The sequence below is a fragment of the Nyctereutes procyonoides genome, unplaced genomic scaffold (genome assembly GCF_905146905.1).
Source record: "Nyctereutes procyonoides isolate TBG_1078 unplaced genomic scaffold, NYPRO_anot_genome, whole genome shotgun sequence".
Lineage (NCBI taxonomy): Eukaryota > Metazoa > Chordata > Mammalia > Carnivora > Canidae > Nyctereutes > Nyctereutes procyonoides.
In genome coordinates, this window is record NW_026575131.1 from 49,479,591 (window position 1) to 49,495,239 (window position 15,649).

At 57.5% G+C, this 15,649-nt stretch overlaps 2 protein-coding genes across 2 annotated transcripts; both read right to left on the reverse strand.

Moving 5' to 3' along the window:
- Positions 1–1,054: 1,054 nt before the first annotated feature.
- On the reverse strand, positions 1,055–4,952 carry BEST2 (bestrophin 2). The gene is given in 10 exon segments (XM_055344406.1): positions 1,055–1,632; positions 2,107–2,261; positions 2,456–2,536; positions 2,633–2,785; positions 2,959–3,036; positions 3,378–3,532; positions 3,626–3,794; positions 3,796–3,860; positions 4,578–4,672; positions 4,801–4,952. Coding segments are annotated over 10 exon segments (1,530 nt in total). The 3' UTR covers positions 1,055–1,205.
- Positions 4,953–8,946: 3,994 nt separating this feature from the next.
- On the reverse strand, positions 8,947–14,918 carry GET3 (guided entry of tail-anchored proteins factor 3, ATPase). The gene is made up of 7 exons (XM_055342658.1): positions 14,741–14,918; positions 13,768–13,915; positions 11,040–11,188; positions 10,808–10,958; positions 9,995–10,102; positions 9,708–9,905; positions 8,947–9,293 (listed from the first exon to the last, which is right to left on the reverse strand). Exons 1-7 carry the CDS (start codon positions 14,899–14,901, stop codon positions 9,165–9,167), a joined length of 1,044 nt encoding a protein of 347 aa, XP_055198633.1. The 5' UTR covers positions 14,902–14,918; the 3' UTR covers positions 8,947–9,164.
- Between the last annotated feature and the right edge of the window lie 731 nt (positions 14,919–15,649).

A 15,649-nucleotide genomic window follows, 5' to 3' on the forward strand; every position in this document is an offset into this window, starting at 1 on the left:
ACTTAATCCCTGGAACAGGATCATGCCCTGAACTGAAGGCAGATACTCAACTGCTGAGCCACCAGGCATCCATCACACAGGGTTCTAAGGAAAGGAGGGACGTTACCTGACTCAGGTGTGCATAGGGTCTCTTTGGCTGCTGTGAAAGGAACAGACTGGGGGTGGTTATGGCCAGAGCTGGGACACCAGGGAAGTGTCCTTGGTCCAGGTGGGTGGGTGACATAGGGGGCTCTAAGGTGTGGGCCCTAGAGGAATGGGAAATGGTTGGATTCTGGATACAATTTGAAGGCTGAGCTGACGGGATTTGCTGCTGGGTTGACATACAGAGGTAAGAGAAACAGTTGGAGAGGACTCCCAGATTTGGGCCTATCAGCTGTTAGGACAAAAGCTAACAGGTTGGGGCAGGTTGGGGAGCCAATAGGGACCTGGTTTGGTGGCATGTTCTGTTCAATGTGCCATGTGGAGATAATTGAGGAGACAGGTGGCTCTCTGGCTCTAGAATCTGGAGAGGGATCCTGGCTGGACTTCTAAATTCAGGAGTCAGCAGCATATGATTGAATTAAGACCTAGAACCCTGAAGCAGTAGGGGAGAATGCAGGGACTTGGGGCAGGGCAGCTGCTTGCAGAATCATAAAACAAGACTGACAGGAGGAGGCTGTGGTCTGGGGACTGGCATGTACATTAATGAATGAGTAAAGCCAAGGACACTGAAGGGGTCACTTCAGAGGGCAGAGTTTGGGAACAAGGGAGCAGGCTTCGACCAACGAATCTGGAAGAATTCTCTAATCTTATTTAGCCGGATTCCATGGCAGGAAAAGTTAGCCTAATGTTTGGATAAAAACCACTAACATTTTATTGAGCACCTATTTCGTATCAACACTTTCAAGACCGTTACTTCATCCCCACAACTCACTGAGGTAGGCACTCACATCTCCATTTTAAGGAAAGAATCAAGGCGGCTGAGGGAGGGAAGTGGAGCTGGTGGGGAGGACGGGCTGTTAAAGAAACTGAAAGACTCCCCCCCCCCTTAGCCCTGTGCCTGCCCCACGGGGGGCGCTCCAAGCCCCAGTGCCAGACGTGAAGGCTGGTGCGCAGGAAGCGGGAACCGGTGGAGTCCACACGCGGCTTATGCAGACCCGTACTGCTGCCTGCGTGCCCTGTCCGAGTTAGTGTCCCTGTCCTTGGGGGTCCTGGGCCTGAGGGCCTCAGGCTAGACTCTCCTCCTCCTCGCCAATGGGGCTGGGCAGCCAGGGTGGAGCCGGCCCCCGGGGCGCGGGCATAGGCACAGCGGTGAAGGGCTCGGCGGCGGCGGGCCCCAGGACGGGCAGCTCGGGGCCAGCTGGGAGCTCCGGCTCTGGCTCCCGCAGGCCGGCGTCCACCAGCGGGTCCCCGCAGCCGCACTCAGGGGCCGTGCCGTCGGGGGCGCCTGCGCACGCGCAGCTGGTGGCTGTGGACGTCTCGGACACGCAGCTGTTCTTGCGGCGCATTAAGGACAGGCGCCGGCCCAGCAGGCCTCCTGCGGTCACGCCCGCCCCCACCGGCAGGAGGCGCTGCAAAAAGTCGCCGTGCGCGTCGCCCAGCGGCCCGTCCACGCCGTCCAGCCGCTGGAACTGCATGTCCTCTTTGGCCAGCCTGTCGGACGGACAGTAGTTCAGCGTTGCGACCTCGCCCGTCTCCTTGACTGACAAGAGTGGGACCGAGAAACCCTGATTTTCCTGGTTCCACCCACCCCTTTGTCCCATTTATCCCCAAAGACCTTGGCCCTTCTCCAGAGAGCCTGCTTTTATCCTCTGGCTTTGGCTAAGCTCAAACTTAGGCCTGCAAGCCTCAGTGGTGACTCCGTCTCGGGCACTGCCTCTGGCCGCCCATTCAATCTTCAGAGACCTTAGCCCTTAGCTTGGCCCCCAATTAGTGGCCCTGTCCCAGACCTTGACCCGGATCCCTGCCCCCTACCCCCATTCTAGGCCTCTCAGATTTTAGGTCTTTGCTCCAAGTCGTCAGTTAGCCTTTAGCCCGTCCTAGCATCCCCATAGCCCCTCCCAACGGATAATCCCCGCAGGGCCATAAGCCCCTCCTCCAGGAGCCCCCCCAATCCCTCCGGCTCACGTGATATCGAAGGTGGAGCCCTGGAAGGAGGGCTGCTGCAGCAGGAACGCAGTGGCTGCTGTGTAGGGGGCGCGAGCCTCGGTTGCATCCCAGTACAGATCCTTCTCCAGCATGGCCAGGTCGTCGTACATCTCGTCCACGGCCAGCATTGACACCTGCAGGCGTGGACGTGCGGTGCAGGGTGGACCTTGGCAAAGCTCGGGCACCGCGGGGTGGGCCCCTCAGGCTGGGTTAGGAGTATGGTGACCAAAGGAAGAAGGATGGTTCAGGGTCCAGGCCTGGGCACGTGCTGGCGGGGGTAGGGCCAAGGCTGATTTGGGAGCCTGGGGTGGTCACCACCGAGCCTCACCTGGAAGTTGCGGTCGATCAGAAAGTTGGTCTCAAAGTCATCGTCGTCCTCTCCGAAAGGATTGATGAGCTGCTCTGCTACCTGAAGTAGGAGGGGGGGATAATTAGGTAGAGGCCTATCCTCCCGCCCCCTCCCTCCCCCCACCGCCTCAAGTCCCTACGCCCGGGCCCCACCCACCTTGAGCCAGCCTGCATAGAAGAAGAACTGCAGCAGGGTGAAGATGGGCACGCACAGGTCCAGGCTGTGACCTTGGTAGCCCTGAGCTGGGTCCAGGAACTGGCGACCGATGAGGCAGGCCAGGAAGTAGCTGTACACAGCTATGGTCACCACCTGGGGGATGGGTCACCAGGTCAGAGTTCTCCCGGTCTCAGGAGGCCTTGGAGAGACCAGGACTGGGATAGGACATCATTGAAATGGGGTCTTAGCTGGCCCTCAGTCTCCCTTTGAGACCAGCACCACAGGGCCTTTGAAGCCAGATTTAAACGGAGGCACGGCAGGGTTACCTGGGTATAGACAAGGGGTACGCTGATCCAGTCGTAGTGAAAGAGCATTCCACACTTGCCCCGAAACACATTCAGCTCCTGGGTGCAGATGCAAGTCATGAGAGCGCCTGAATGGTCAGCTCTCACTGGGGTATTAGGTGTGGGAACTTGGGATGGAGGTGTGTGGTTACCTGGTGGGCTGTGGGTGTGTGCTTCCGGGTCTCCAGGGAGAGTATTTAGTGGTGAGTGTACATCTGGGGTAGGGGGCACTAGGCGCCTGGGAGTCGGCCCCCTAGAGATAAGTGTGCACCTGGGGCTGCTTGGTAAGGGTGTTGGGAATCTGCCCCATGGGAGGCGTGTGGCAGGTCACCATCTGACACGATTCCAGGGACATGTAATTTCCCCGAAATTTTGTATGAATGACCTCCTGGCGGGCCCACCTCGAGCAGCAGTTTAAGGGCGCTGTTGTCGCGGATGCGGCCCTCGCGCCGGGCCTGCGCAGCCAGGTTGGAGAACCAGACGCAGGGCACCCAATACTTGTTGTAGGACGAATTCAGGTTCTCGAACTTCTTACGCTCCTCGCGGGTCATAAACCCTGTTGGGGTCGGGTGGCGGGAGGTGGGTGGGTTACTCGCACCCCCTCCCGCCCCCCGGCCTCACCCCGCCCTGCTTCGTGCCGGAACCTCACCCGCCTCCACTACGTGGTCTACGGTGGGGAAGCGCTTGAAGACCGCGGTGCTGACGGAGCGCAGGATCAGCACAGCTGACAGCCCCGCATAGCGCATGAGCGTGCGCCGGTAGAGGCGGCCTCGCTCGTCGCGTCCGTGCACCGTGCCTGCCACCACGCACATGAGCGCAGTCGGGCAGCGGCATGCACAGGTACTGATTCCACCAGCGATGCACCACTAGCGTCACATAGAAACCTGCGGCAGAGTCGGGAATGCGGGACTAAGTGCGGATACTAGGGCCAGGTCGAGGGAAGAGGGAGGATAAGAGGGTCTGCATCAGAGACACCAGGAAGGCTTCTCACCCACCCCCCTGGCGGGGCCACCTGGGCTGGGAACTTGCGGGTCCAGCGCTCTGGTCAGGGAGGCTGGAGCAGGCGGGGTCACCCCGGCTATTTGACTGTCACCTGGGATGTGGGATTCGGATCTCAGTATGGAGGTGGAGACACAGGGCCTATGTTAGGGACGCATCGGCAGGTTGTCACCCTGGCCACAGGGAGCCACCCCGTCGGGAGCCTGGGGACCTGAAAGAGCAGGCTGGGGGTCACTGACTTGTCAGAAATGTCCTCTGGGCTGGACTTGAGAGGATGGAGTCCTATGGGGTCACTGGAGGGCTCCTTGGGGGCCCAGGGCATGTAGGGAGGCATTAGTAGTGTCATGCAGACACAGGTGGGAGACCCTGAGGTGACCAGGGATAAGTCTATGGGTGGCACGGAGCTCTCATGGCTTACTGTAACCAGGTGATATCCAAGGTCTCTGGAAATTGGGACCACACCTGGCATGAAAGATGCAGAAATGGGAGTCTGTTGGGGTCGGATTTGGTTGGGGGGGGTCTTTTGAGGAATGGGGTCTCCAAAAAACCTGGGAATGGGTTTCTCAGCATTAGGGGAATGGAGAACTCAGGAGCGAACGCACCCAGCACGAAAGAGACCGGGATGAGACTGGCATACTGGTCACAGTAAATGACGAGCTTCTCGAAGTAGCGCTTCTGCTCTTCGGTCAGCACGAAGCTGCGAGGGAGGGGGTACGGGGTCACAGGAGAGCCTCTCTCTCCCCTGGACGCACCCCCCCAGGCCCCCCTAGCCCCCCCCCCCCCCGCTGGCATGCCCGGGGGGCGGGGGGGCCAGGGCCGCCTCACCGGTAGGCGGCACTCAGCGCCATGTAGAGCCCGAGGAAACAGAGCAGCTCGCGCCACAGAAGTTTGTAGATGCTCCCGCGCCACAGCAGCAGCAGCTGCGAGAAGCCGCCGAAGCGCGCATTGGCCACGCGGGCCGTGTACGTGACGGTCATCGCGGCGCCGGGCGGGGTGCGCTGGGGAGGGGGCTGAACCGGACCCCGGCCTGCGGGCAGAGGAACGGCCCCCCGGGCTGCGGGCAGGGGCGGAGAGGTGCCCGCGAACTCAGCTTGGCGTCGCCTCCCGCGCCCGGGCCTCCGGGGTCGCGTCCCGGGCCCAGGTTCTGGTCTCCTCCCCCGCCCGCCCAGCCCGCCCTAGCCCCATCTCGCCGGCCTCCCTCTTCCCAGGACTCCTGGTCTCAGCGCCTCGCGTCTACCTCTCCAGGTCCTCTCCCTCCATCCTCCACCCCCAAGACTCTTGGGTCCACCGATCAGCCCCAGTTGCCCTCTCTGCGATCCCATCCTCCTTAAGTGGGCTCCATCTACAGCCTCCCCCACTCCCTGAGGCCCCAGTGCCTCAGTTTCTAGAGTCTTAGGACTCCAGCTCTTCCCCAGCCCGGATGCCCTTCTTCAGGTCCCATCTCTGCCCGCCGCCACCCCCCACTCCTACAGCTCCCAGTCTCAGTCCTTCCATCACCCCTGCACTCCCTTCCAAAGCCCTGGGAAGCCCAACCCCCAAGCTTCCAGTTCCCCAGGCCCTATCCCCCAGGCCCTCTGCCTCAGGCTGGTCTCTCCCCTGCATAGTTCCCCCACCCTATCTACCCCTGACTTAATTGTCCTGCTTCTGCCCCTACCACCTTCTCCTGGACCTGCCTTGACCTTTCATCTGTCCATTCCCCTCCAGCCTTCAGAGCCCTCAACTCCCCACCCTGAAGAATTTGATGGTTTCCTGCCTGAGGACCCATCTGTCTTCAGGATCCTCTGTTCCCCCAGGCCTGGGCCCTTCTCACCTGGTGGAGGGTGCAGAGACAAATCGTGCCAGGGACAGAATGCGCTGGTGACTTCAGCGTTAGGTGGGGCTGAGGCCGGACCCTGGGGGGAGGGGGCTGGGGAGTGGGCGTGGGCAGCCCCTCCCTGGCCCGCCCCCCCTTGGCTGCAGCCTCAGAACTTTGTTTGGAGAAGTCTTGCCAGTTTGTTACCTGGGGCAGGGGGGGCGATCCGCCCTGTCCTCCCTTGCTCCTCCCTGTCTTTCTCCCAGTTAGTCACTGGCAGGTCCAAGGGATCTTGGACCTAAGCTGGGGGAGGGGGCAGTGACTATCTCCTTCTCAGTTCCAGAGACAAACACACACTGCTCAGTGAGGCTGTGTCGCTCCACAGCCACCTGTAACCAACCACACACTTGTCACAAGGATGCACATAGAAACACGGTAGACCCACACACATATTTGGCTTTTTTTAACACAGTCTCCCGCCACCACAGTAACCAGAGGGCAGTATACACTGTCACAAAGACTTACAAAGTCGTACAAGACACACTTAGCTCTACCCACCCCCCAATTCAAATATAGACAGATGGGCCCTACCCCACCAGACTCTCAGCTCTCAGGTATCCATATGGTACTCCAAACAGCCACTCAGAAGCACACGGGCAGGGACCCGGGACCCTGCATTCCCTCAGATCACACCATGTAACAAAGACAGATGCAAGGTCACACAGTCGCTAAGCACAGACCCCAGGATGCCTTTACACACATAATCACACACGGTCACACAGAAGGTATTGTGCATTTATTCCCGAATGCACAAAGACTGACCTGTGGTCACACGCCAGATGCAAGTACACCTGTCCTCAACACAGCAGCACATGGTCTTGGGGTCAGAGCAGAGTCCTCAACACACTCATACAACAGAGACTCCTCCCCAACAGGCCCACAGACCCTTCTAATGGGATGGGGTCCTGTCCATAATCCCCCATGAAATTTACCTGCATAGGCACATCAGTGCCTATGACCTCCACCCCCCCAGTGCTCCCTCACTGCAGTGTGCAAGGATGCACACCCATACATACACCTCAGGTCTCAGATACTCTCAGTATTGACACGAACACACCAGCTTGGGGACACAAAACCTTGTCCCCCAATTTGGCATGGATGCAGACAGATGCTCCCCCTTCACAGGGGGCACTCCAAGCCTGACATAAATAGCGCCCTTATCCCCAACATCAAACTCATAGCCCCATGTGGAAGGTGCGGAGGCTGAGTTCCAACCCCAAGAGGGGTACCCTAGAAGAATGGTACCCTTGCATTCACTATGTACACTACAAGTGCGGATGGCCCGTTGCAGCCCCACCCTGAAGCCCTGCCTGCCAGGACACTATGTTCCCAAGTCTGGCAGATGTCTGCCCTGCCCGGGGTAATTAGGAACTGGCCTGGGCTGGCCACCCTCAGACCCAAATCCCCGCTGCCCAGCTGCCGGACAGCCCATAAAAGGGGGTGAGGGAGTGGTGCTACAATCCTCAGGGCCTGGGGGAGGGCACAGGCTTCAAGCTGATGGTCTCTGTTTCTGACCAGAGGCCCCCACTTCCTAGGATGCATCCTTCCACACACTGCAGCTAGCCTTCACCCTGTGCTCAACCACCCTCCCCCAACTCACTTGTGTCCCCACACACTTCTGACTGCTGGACCCCTGCTGGACCCGGGGCAGGTTGCCCGGGCTACTTCACATGCTTAATAATTGTTACAGTGAATAACAACAGACACTCTGGCGGCTACGTGCCTGGTGCTGTCGTAAAGGCGCTGCTTATTTCATCTCAAGTCCTCGCAAGCAGGCCTAAGAAATTGGTGCTTTTGTTATTCCTACTATCCAGGTAGGGAAACTGAGGCTCAGATGACACATGGTTTGTGACACAGCTGGTTTTTGGGCCCAGGGGGTTTGGCTTGGAACCTGGGGTCTTTGTCTCAGGTCATATCATTATGTTTGCTTACAAGGGCTCCCCCAACTTGTCTGCACCTGCCTGCACACACCCAGTGGAAGTGTGTAGGGGGGACATGTCTAGGCTTGTGGCTGGGTTTCTCTTACATGCACCCCTGGCACACCTGTGTGCAGCCTGAATACCACTTCCTGCCTCATGCATATCCTCAGGCATGCTCTTTCTGTGCCCTCTAACCAGCTCTGGCTTGGAACTTGCAAATGCTCAACATCATGCTCCAGGCTTGGGTCTCTCAAGTGGGGATGACATTGGCTATCCAAGTGGTAGCAGAGGGAGAAGGCAGAACTGAGCCCACAAAGTGCCTTCCAGGCTGGTGTGCTAAACCCTTCCAGGGTCCCGTGAATTTTGCCAGGACTCTGAACGGCCACACTTTATGGTTCCATTTTAGGTATAAAGGGACTGGAGCTCACATGGCTAGAAGCATGCCACCTATCACTCAGTGAGGCCACGCTGGAAGCAAGCAGGACTTCAGGGGCTCATCTGACCTGTGTCCTCTGCTGTCCTGCCTCCAAATTAGCCCCCCTGTTGCAGCCCTGTGCTGGGAAGGGTTGAGGCCATCCCATGGGAACAGGAATTGGGGGGTGGAGACTGCTAATCCTCAGTCTGGCAGGCCCAACCTCTGCCCAGGGCGCCCACTAATTCCCAAACCAAACAGCAGGCAGTGCTGGGCCCGCTGCCGGCCTAATCCGTTCCCCACCAGCCTAGGGCCGGCCAAGGGGCCTCCCAGTTCCCACGCTCTGAACCTCAAAGTGGGCAGATGCTCCTCTTCTACTATAGGCTTTATAGCCCCAGCAGGGACACCGCTACCCACAGAGTTAGGAAAGGACATCCCCTTACTGAAGATACCCTCTTTCCAAAATTACCATAATGAACATATATCTCTATTAGACCTCTGTTGTGGGATGCCTGGGTGGCTCAGTGGTTGGGCGTCTACCTTTGGCTTGGGATATGATCTGGGGTCCAGGAGGAGTCCCGCATTGGGCTCCCTGTGGGGGGGGCCTGCTTCTCCCTCTGCCTATGTCTCTGCCTTTCTGTGTCTCTCTCTCATGAATAATAATAATAAAAAAAAGGACCTCTGTTGTGACTTAATCCCTCTAGATGTGCCATCTTTGTGCAGTGTACAACCTATGCCAACTGTACACAAAGGCGCTGACCCCTAGCCCCCCTATATCAACATCCACAGTAGTTTAAGATCATTTTATTGAGGGGCGAGAGGCAGGGAGAGGTGGGGGGCAGCTCCAGCCCCCCCAGCCCCACCAGGGGGAACAGACCTCCTCCCCACCCCCCGCCCCCCACATGGCTCCCCCTATACTATGGGGGGACTTTGTGCAAACTCTGCCCCGGGGGAGGGGTGGAGGGTGGGTGTGAAATGGCAGCGACTGGGGCTGGCAGCAGTGCTACTAGGCACTGGGGGGCTTGTAGGGCTCCAAGAGGAGGGCAGAGAAGGTGTTGACCTTGTCCGCCCCCCGCACCTCGTGGGGCAGCAGCGGCAGCTTCACAATGTGGAAGTCTTCATACAGGTCCTCCATCTGTAGCCAGGGCATAGTGTATATGGCAGTGATCAGGGGGGTCACAGGGCAGGGACAGAATGTGGGTCAATGGGAGGGTCGGGCCAGGCATTTCCCAGGATCAGGGGAGAATGTGGGGCAGGGGCTTCATTCACATGGTGATAAGTGGGAGAGAGACCAGTGAAGTCAGAGATCACTGGGCTGGACCCCCCACCTTCCTGCCTGGGGTCAGAGGTACCCAGGCCAGGTCAGCTAGTCTTCAAGAGCCAGAATTAGGGTGTAGCAGGAGGCTGGGGTAGAGGATCAGAACATGGGATGGAGTAAAAGGTGAGAAAATATAGTAAACGATCCATGGTGCCTTGGTTGGGCTGGGCCAGGCCCCAATTTCCAAGGTCTAAGGTGTGAGGGCTGGGCAGGCAGTTGGGCAATGCCCACCTGGTCCAGGTACTTGGCCTGAATCTTGTGGCGGGCCTCACACATCTTGCAGGGCTTCTCAGGGTCAGGGAAGACGAGCTGGTTGACGATGATGTTGTGGGTATCGATCTTACATTTGGCTAGCTCCTGGATCAGCCGCTCTGTCTCGTACAGGGACAGGAACTCAGCGATGCACACGCAGATGAAAGTGGTCTGCTCCTGCAGGGCGTGAGAGAGGACAGCGAGGGGCAAGTTCTGGCCCTGTCCCCAACCCAAGCCTCTCACTACCTGCCTGGGCCGTGACTCACAGGGTCCTTGAACTGTTCACTGACGGAGCGGATGACGGGCAGTGTCTCCTCCAGCTTGGAAGCTAGCTGGTCTGCGTTCATGTCGCCCAGGCCCAGCATGTTGCACATCTGTGGGGAGGACATGGGAGGCTCACAGCTTACCTGGGGTGCCTTATAGCACTCAGGCTGGGGACTCAATATTAACACCAGGGGGACCACCTCTGACACCTCTTGCGGTTAAAGGTCCTCGAGCAGGGGACCTCGAGACAGGGCTCAACCCAGCTCTGCCATTTCTGGGGTACTTGACCTGTGGCCAGGGGGCTTGACCTCCCAGAGCCTCAGTTTCCCCATGTGTAGACCTTACCTCCAACAACTGTTGTACTGAGGTACAGGTCCCGGAGCAGGGGAGGAGGGGTGGCACACAACACCAGGGAGAGGGTGGTGGTGGTGGTATGTGTAACTGTGGGGGCATTGAGGTGATCATATTGTCATGCAAATAACAACCCTTGGGGCACTTGTATAGCCTTTGTTTGACAGACAAGGAAGGTAAGGCCCAGAGAAGTGAGGTGACTTGCTTGAGGTCAGAGAGAGATACCACACTTAAGTGTAAAGCGTTTGAGCCTGGGCCACCTGGCTCTGGAACGTGTGTTTTCAAGCTCTGTGTGGGTCCTATGGAGTAGACAGCCAGGGCCCCCCCACCCCCGTGGTGAAGATCCATTCCATGGGCTGAGAACACGGACTGAGAGGGTGGGCGGTGGTGGGGAAAGCCTTTGTTACTGCACGTCTGCCCACTCTGACAACAGGGGGTGCCTGGCCACCCTGGGGCCTGCCTGCCTGGGAGATGAAGGGGCTGATCTGGTTCTTGATCTGCATGAGGCGGCCTAGGCCCCGCTCCACGATGGTGGGGAAGTTGAGCAGCCTCAGCGTGTGGCCTGTGGGCGCCGTGTCAAACACCACCACCGAGAAGTTCATGCCCTTCACCAGCCTGCAGGGAGAGGAGCGTCAGGCCTGTTTGCCCTCTCCTGCCCCGCCCCAGGCACACCTGTCCCTGTTGGCAGGGCCTGACCTCATGACCTCTGCGTAGCTCATGGCCTCGTCAATGCCGGGGAAGGCGCTCATGGCCTCCTGCATCATCTTCTTGCCCATGCTTAGCATGTTGTCCTCTTCGAAGAACTCATCGGGCAGTTCAGCCACACCAAGGCTGGGGTCAATCTCCTGAGGGCCGAGAGGTCAAGACTCAGGCTGCTGCTACTGTCAGGCCTTCCCACCCAGGCGCCAGGCCAGAGAGAACCCACGAAGGGCTCTGAATACCAACCCTGATCAGGTTGTAGCCGGGCATACCCCTGGGGTCCCATGGCCCTCCCCTAAGCTCGTCAGGTCTCATGTGGTCACACGAGTGGTCAAACCATTTCACAAATATAACAGAAAACTGTAAACTGTGATCAGTGCCCCGGGGGGAAGTCAAAGCCTGTGGCTGGGCCTTTGCACTGGCTATTCCCCAACTGGGGCCCTAACCTCCTCCAGACCATTTCTCTAACAGGAGCCCTCCCTGACCATCCCATCTAACAATGCAGCCCCAGCTCTCCCTGCCCTGCCCTGCTTTCATGTCTCCTGCATACCTAGCTCCTCCTCATGTGCCTTACTCATCATGTCCCTCACCTGTCTCCCTGTTCATCACCTTTATCACCTGTCAGCACCATGAAGACAGGGACTTTTCTGTCATGTTTATTGCTGTGTCTCCAGCACCTGGAAGTGTCTGGTACACAGTAGATCCTCAACATGTATGTGGAATCTAGGAAGGGAGGACTGTCCCTGGGCATCTGGTCTGCCCTGGATTCAGTGCCTCTCTCTCCATTCTCCTCCCACGTCACTCTTAGTGACTTCACGGGTCCCATGGGAAGCCCCCAACTCGCTGGGCTCCAGAGGTCATTTCCCTGCAGGAAGCGTGTCTACCCTTTCCCCCCGCAGTCATACTCTTGATGGGTTATTGCTAGTAACTGGGCCACCTCTAAACTTCCACACTCACTCTCTGACCTGGGCCTCCTTGCCCCTATCTCAGTTATTTAAGCCTCTTAGGGCCATCTTGTCCCCACGCGCCTGCCCCATTGTTCACTATCAGTGTTCCTCATGGCCGGCACCCTTATCTAGCCTGGTCTCCATAGGGTGCCTCTACAAACATTCCTTTTTCCCTCTGTGGTTGGCAACATCCTGACTCTGGTCATTTCCCACTCTCTGCTATGGCTGCAGTAAGGTGAACACCACGGGAACACACTTGACAAATAATTCCCACATTGCTCCCCATTCCTGAACACAAATCTCCAACAGGCACTCAAGCCAGAGAAATCCTTGAGAGTTTCTTTTTTCCTCAAACTCTGACCCATTTACCCCTTGCTCCCTGCTGAGACCAGTGTTGTGCCTGATTAGAAAAAGAAGCCACCAGCTGCCAACACCCTCATCTCCCCCTAGGAAATGCTCCTGTGCCTCTCATCCCACCCCACCCTGCCACCATGTCCTGGGTCTGTGAGCTGAATGGAACTCACACCCACCTACCTGCATGAGGACTGTCCTCTGCCAGCATCCTTGCTCCCTCCCGCAGTATCACTGTCCCTCCCTGTTGGGTCATTTGCATCGGCAAACAAACATGCTCTGGCATCTCCTCCCTCAAAAAAACCAGCTCCTTAACACCCCCCCCCAAACTCCCTCCAGCAATGGTGCGATTTCTCCCCATTTTGGCGATCATTGTCCCCACTCCTCAGCTCACCCACTCTGGGCAGGCTTCTGCCCCCACTCCCAGAGCGCTCTCTCTAAATCTGATGTGCCTGCTGGAGCCCACGACTTTTTCCTGCCAAGTCCCTTTGTCCTCCTGGGGCTCAGGAGCTCACAATTCCTGGCTTTCCTCCCATTGCACTCATGGCTCCTTCTTGGCCTCCCTCACTGGTCCCCGCACCCCCCCCACCCAGCTGGACCCTAAATGTCGACGTGACCTCAGTTTGTTTCTGGGCTTCTCTGTTCTCATTCTCCTCTACTCACACAGCTTTGAATACTACCCTTGAGACGATGACTCCCAAATCAACACCAACCTCTTCCAAGCTCACATAACTCACGGAACTCAGCCGCTGTCCTGCCGTCTCCACTTGGATATCCAGTGGGCGTGGAATTCCTGATGTGTCCCTTCAAAACCTGCTTCTCTCCTACCCACCCCGATTCCAGTTGCCCAGGGAACCAATGCTGAGATGTATTCGATTCACTTTTTTCCCTTGCCCATGACAACCAAGCATTTGCGTTGCTTTAATTCCAAAATACATCCCACTGACCACTTTTCCCAATGTTCTGAACCCCTCTGAGTTTAGGCTGCTATCATCTCTTGCCTGATCACTGCCCCTGCCCCTAGTTTCCTTGCTTCCATTCTCGACTTACCATCTATTCTTTGCATGGCAGCCACAGGGAACTTTTTTGCCAAATGAATTTGGCCATGACACTGCCCCGCTTAAAATGAACAGCTTCCTATCAAACTTGGAATTAAACTGCTCCCAGTGGCCTGTAAGGTCCTCTGCCACATAGAGGTGGTTCACCACATAGAAGTGATTGACCTCTCTGATATCACCTTCCCTCCCCTCGTTCACTCAACTCTGGTCACTCCCGCCTCCTTGCTGCTCTGCAAACATTCCTTGCTCATTCTCCTGTGGAGATGTTGAGGGATGATGCAGAATGGGCAAGGTATAGTGGTTGACAGTGTTCACAGAGGGCCTGAAGGGCCTTTGCCAGAGTGGGGAGCTGAGCCCGGCTCCACTCACCATGGCGAAGAGGTTGTCATAGCCTTTGACCTTGGTAGGCACCTTGGAGAACTTCTGGTCAAATGCATCGGAGATGTTGTGGGCTGGGTCGGTGGAGATGATCAGAACACTCTCCCGCCCCTTGGACAGCTGGACGGCTAGGCTGCAGCTGGGCAAGGGAAAGGTCAAAAGGCAGGGAGTGAGGGGTCAGGCTCTTCTCCCTAGGTCTGCAAGGGGTTATACAGGGCCCAGGAGCAGGGGACCGGCATCAACAGGAGCATTGAGAGAATATGGGTAATTATGGAATCAAGACTTAATCCCTGTATAGGAACCCTCTCAGACTTCACCTGCTGACCCTTCTGGGTGGCCGCAGTGGTAAGGTTCAGCTGTCTGAGTCAGTCTGGCCTGCTGCTTCTTTGCTGGCACAGATGTGCACGGTCCTGCTCTCCAGCCATCCTAGTTTGACCCTAAACGCTAATCTAAGGGGTCCCTTGCATCGCCCGCTAAATTCAGGATGGTTCAGTCCACTTGTTCAGGATAATTGTCCCCGGGACCCCTCCCCCTCTTCTCAGCTGACTGGAATAGTCTAATCACGTGCCTCCCCTCCCGCCTACCACCTCTACCCCCACGTGGCCAAAGAATGGCAAGGTTTGCCAGCCTAGGAGAGTTTGCCTCGGTGCCCCTCCCCCTACTCCGAGCTCACTCTGGTACCGTCCAGCTGACTGGGACATCTAAGTGCTGTCCTGTTCCCGTGCGCTGGGTTCAATGTGGTTCTGCCCTTGAGCCCCAACGGGGGCGGTCCAACTCAGAGGGTCCCGGGCCTGCATTCAGGCAGTCTCTTCTATTTGCCCCAGGTAACTCCTGGGAGTACAATCCGGAAGACCCCGGCCCAGCCCCCTCGCTCGGCTTGGGGTGGAAGAGCCAGTCCCGAGCCTCCCCTTCGCCCAGTGGTACATCCCACCCGTCTTCTCGGCCCCCGCCGCAGCTTCCTTACCTGCAGGTGGTCTTGCCGACGCCACCCTTGCCCCCGACGAAGATCCACTTAAGGCTGCGCTGCTCTATGATGTTGCTAAGCGTGGGCTCCAGCGGCTCCACATCAGGTGCATCCTCGAACTCCTCTGCCTCAACCCCCCACCCGGCCACCCCTGCCGCCATCTTGGAACCGGCTCACGTGATCCAGCGGAGCGCACCATGTAAAGCACCTACAGGGGAAACTGCCTAGCGCATCCCCATCAAGTCTAGGAGCCTGCATTAATTTCCTCATGGACTGACTTTTACGCGATAATAGAAGCTATGTTTCCAACGTCTTTCGCTTCTAACGTTCACTTAGTCGCCCTCTTGTCTATGTTTTCTCGGAGACCCCCCCTGCCGAATTAACATATTGGTACTTTTCAGACTACTCCCCTTCACTGATTGGCTGCCAAGTCTCGCAGCTCTCCTTTCATTGGCTACCTTTTTTCTCACTTTCGCCAATCACTCTCACGTCCCTGTAGCCGCCAACCTCTCCTTAGCAACCAGCCAAACACCCAGTCCATGCCCTTTCCACGAAGTTAGATACGAGGTCCGCCCTGGCCTGACTTCATAGGTTCAACTTCATGTCGATCATTGTCTTTATTCTTTAAATTGGGTCCCAACATCGCCTCAGGTCCGTGTCTTCTGTTATCCAATTGGCGGTGAGCCACCTGGCTCTTGACGCAAGCCAATCACAGAGGAACCTATTAGTTGGCTGGAGACAGGTCCCTGGACTGCAAGGCGGTTAGAGGGAACACAACCGCAGTTGTGGGCAAGGTTCGCGCATCTTCGTCCAGGGCGCCCTGAAGCCCAATGCTGGGCAGGCGAGGGCAGGGATCGCACTTGCAACTGCCCTCCTTGTCGCAGAAGGGACCCTCCCCCTATTCCCGGA